This window comes from Myotis lucifugus, unplaced genomic scaffold, assembly GCF_000147115.1.
Source record: "Myotis lucifugus unplaced genomic scaffold, Myoluc2.0 scaffold_888, whole genome shotgun sequence".
In the NCBI taxonomy this organism is placed as follows: domain Eukaryota; kingdom Metazoa; phylum Chordata; class Mammalia; order Chiroptera; family Vespertilionidae; genus Myotis; species Myotis lucifugus.
The window spans coordinates 6362-10392 of record NW_005871936.1 but is presented as its reverse complement, the minus strand read 5'-3'; the positions used below and the strand labels follow the sequence as shown (position 1 = coordinate 10392).

The following is a 4031-nucleotide window of genomic DNA, read 5'->3' as shown; positions in this document are numbered from 1 at the left end:
GTTAATGCACCTGACTCATCGTTTCTGAAAATGGTGCCCATGTTCACCTCAAGGGGTTGTTATGGAGCTTGGTCATAATGCACGTAGCATATCATCTGTTCTTGTTGTTCCATAAGCTGTAATGGTGGAGACATAAAGCTTGCTGATTTCCTGGAAACGGGGACCTCCCACCAGGTAATGGGCTGCTGTAACCGGCTCCCTTCGGCCTCGTTGCCCGGCGCACGTGGTTTGCATCTGAGCTGCTTCACCCTCCGCTAACACTGCACAGGGTAACGCGTGTTCCCACCTCAGGTCACACTCGGTTATCATTTTGTTCTGTTTCAAAAAGAAGTCGTGCCCCAGCTGCTTTGGCTCAGTGGCTGGAGCATCAGCCTGCGGACTGAAGGGTCCCGGGTTCAATTCCGGTCAAGGGCACATACCCGGGTTGCGGACTCGATCGCCGGAAGGGGGTGTGCAGGAGGCAGCCGATCCATGATTCTCTCTCTCTCCCTCTCCCTTCCTCTCTGAAATCAATAAAAATATATTTTTACAAAAAAGAATTCTTAATTCGGGGGATGCGTTTCATAATGGCCTTTATTTGGGGGAGCAGTTTTAGATTCACAACAACATTGAGCCGAGTTCTCACGGACTCCCTGACCCCACACATAAGCACACCTTCCCCAGGATCAACACTCCCCCACCCCACCCCCACCCCCAGGCTGGGGCATGTGTGACCGCCCATGACCTTCACACCTCACTATCACCCCCAGTCCATGCACTAGGCCTCATGGGACACAGTTAGCAGGGAAAAGCGCTGAGGTTAGGATACAGGTCTCCATACAAAAGCCCACCACCAGAATCAAAACCCCATGTTCCTCGCAGACCGGATCCCCTCCCCTCCCCAGCAAACACTGTGGGCTCGCTCCCCTGAGGTTCCGTGCGCCCCTTCAGGGTTGAGGCAAGTACATGTCATCGCAATACCTCCAGACCTTCTGTATGTTGAAATTCTGGGTCAGTGAGCACCATCTTTTCCCAAATGCTTCCGAGTCGTCCGTACATCCCCAGTAGATGGTGCGTCTGAACCAGAAGGGAAACACGCATTTTGCGAAGTCTGCAGAGAAGAAAGAAGCCATGGGAATAAGAAACCTTCCTATCCGGTGCCTCCTCTTCATCCTAACACGCTCGCACACCCGCGCACGCGCGCAGGAGCACGAGAGCGCGCGCACTTTTCCACTCTGGCTCTATTCCACCCAACGCACACGGCAGCAGCATTGGAGGCGGGCGGGCGTCCTGCAACCGACAGATGTATCTGCATGCGCTTGAAGCACTCGCCTGTCTTTGGTGCCCTGTGGTTTTCGTACCACCAGAGACCTGCACACAACTTATTTTCACAACGTAATGGCCTGCGCGTTCCATTTGTTTTATTTTGTTTTGTTAATCCTCACCCAAGGATATTTTCCCAATGGTTTTTAGGAAATGTGGAAGGGAAGGGGAAAGGAGAGAGAGAGAGAGAGAGAGAGAGAGAGAGAGAGAGAGAGAGAGAGAAACATCGATGTGAGAGCAACCATCAGTTGGTTGCCTCCCGCAGATGTCCCCCAACCAGGGCTGGGCATCGAACCTACAACCCAAGTACATGCCCTTCACTGGAGTCGAACCCGCAACCCTTCAGTCCACAGGTCAGCGCTCCCACCACTGAGCCAAGTGGCTACTAGGACTGTGCGTCCCATGTGTAGAACCGTATGAGGATCTCAGAGAAGCTCCGCGCTGGGCCCAAGATGCCCCCTGAGGTCCTCCGAGGCACTCACCATTCTCGGAGCAGTACTTCCAGTAGCCTTCAAAGTTCTCCGTCAAGGAGCACCACTTGTGCTTGGCCTTGAACTTGACACAGTCGTAGAACAGGCTGTCCTTATAGCGGAACGGAAAGAAACACTTGCCATCTAGAGAAAACGAACACACTGCCTCCATCTCTGGGCGGCGGGTTGAGGTGCTGCCACTCCCCTCTTCTCCGAAGGGTGGTTCCGCCCGGCCCGGATCCCCGCCTTCATTCTGCTGGAGCTTATCCACCCCCAGAAGCGGGGCTTCCGGGCCTCTCTCCCCATGAAGGGTTAGCTTGAGACACGCACCCCTGTCCCACTGTTCCCATCGCATGAACGGCCTTGACATTTGGCTCAGCATCCGGCCCCCATTCCAGAAACCGACCCTAAGCTTAGAAACATACGTGTGGCCATTTATCTATTAAACGATTTCCCTTCTGCCTCTTTTCTTCACCCTCTTCCGTCTTCACACACACCCATGTGCACACACACGTGCACACAGACACACAGGATGTAGATAGGCTGGCTTGTATCTTTCCACACTTTTTCCAGGCCCATATGGATGTCTGAATCTACCCATCTCTCTCTGTATATATAAAAGCCTAAGCAACCGTTACGACCACATGACCAGAATGACCAGAACGACCGGTCGGCCAGTTGCGATGACTTGCACTGACCACCAGGGGACGGATGCTCAATGCAGGAGCTGCCCCCTGATGGTCAGTGTGCTCCCACAGGGGGAGCGCCTCTCAGCCAGAAGCCAGGCTCACAGCTCCATGGCAGTGCCACCAATCGGCAGCGGCAAGCACAGCAGGCCGGGATGAGCACTATGTTTATGGCTCATTTAAATATCTGATAACACAGGTGCTTCTCCTCCGGTACTACTTTTGTTCATGATTTTTAAATCTGTTTACAGGTACTTATATCACATTTTATGAAAGGAGAAAAAGGAATTTGTTGTTCTTGTTAATCCGCACCTGAGGATATTTTTTTAATTTAAATATATATATGTATATATAGATAGATATAGATATAGATATAGATATAGATATAGATATAGATATAGATATATTTATATTTAAGAGAGAGTGAAAAGGGGAGAGAGAAGGGGAGAGACAGAGAAACATCTGGAACCAGTGACCCTTCAGTGGGCAGGCCAGCGCTCTAACCACTGACCCACACCAGCCAGGGCCATAGTAAACGTTTTACGGTCAACTTACCTTTTATTTCTGGAAAGTAAGGCATCGTTTCTGAAAAATAAAAATTTGAAGCTGATGTTTATTTCCCTGTTATGTCTTCCAACCAAGAACACGGCGTGAGAGTCTGTCTTTTAGAATCGCTTTCTGTTCTTCAGGATGATGCTATCATTGACTTCCCCTAAGTCCTGCACGTTGCTAGCCGATTTCACTCCACGGCGGTTTTCACCATGGATGTAAAGCAGGGTGCTTCCTTTTTCATCCAAGTGTAGTAAGTTCTTACCAGCAAGGAGAAAATCTATTGACTGTGTATGTTTGTCTTATATCCAGCCACATAGCCAGATTCTTCTGTTGAAACTCGTCATCTTTCCCAATGTTCCTAGGGACTTTTAAGTCTACAATCATAAAACAATGCTGCCCATAATTTTCTGTAGGCTTACAGGCTATTTCCTTGTTGCAGTATCACCTACGTTAGAACACCCCCTCCCCCGATAATGTGAATGAGCACTGGTCAAAGTAGACACCCCTGACCTCTGTACTTCCCTGGTTTTGGTTGGAATGACATTCAGGTTAAGAATGTCCATTTTAGCATGGCTAATAATAGCACAAAAAACAGAAATCAATCCAAAAATGTTCATCACTACGGGAATTTTAAAGTAAAATATGGCTTTATAACGTCGTACGGGCAAAGAGGAGAAAGAACATAGGCATGGAAAATCTTGGACTTCATCTGTAGGTGACAAAAGGCATCTCCTATTTCGTTATGTTCTATAAGACTAGTTCTGCAAAACGAAAGTCACGTTATAAGGTTGTATATAATGAAATATTTGATCGCGTGAAAATATTACCAGTAAAATTGATTGCTCTCTTCCTTTTCCTTAATGATTTTTAACATAGAATGTACTTTTTTTATGTTCAAGGACATAAAGTAGCAGTTTTGCATAAAGAATATGATTTCTTACAGGAAAAAAATATATAATGTTCAACAACTTCACGTTTTATTGGGAAATATAAAAAGAAACTGTAGGTCGAGAAACCAAGA

At 48.0% G+C, this 4031-nt stretch overlaps 1 protein-coding gene across 1 annotated transcript; it reads right to left on the bottom strand.

Annotated features, from left to right (window-relative positions):
• Positions 1–926: 926 nt before the first annotated feature.
• On the bottom strand, positions 927–3043 carry LOC102422855 (binder of sperm protein homolog 1-like; the record flags this gene model as incomplete). Its single annotated transcript, XM_006106693.3, has 3 exons — positions 927–1090; positions 1785–1916; positions 3014–3043. Coding segments are annotated over 3 exons (326 nt in total), but the record flags the coding sequence as incomplete, so codon positions are not given.
• Positions 3044–4031: the final 988 nt, after the last annotated feature.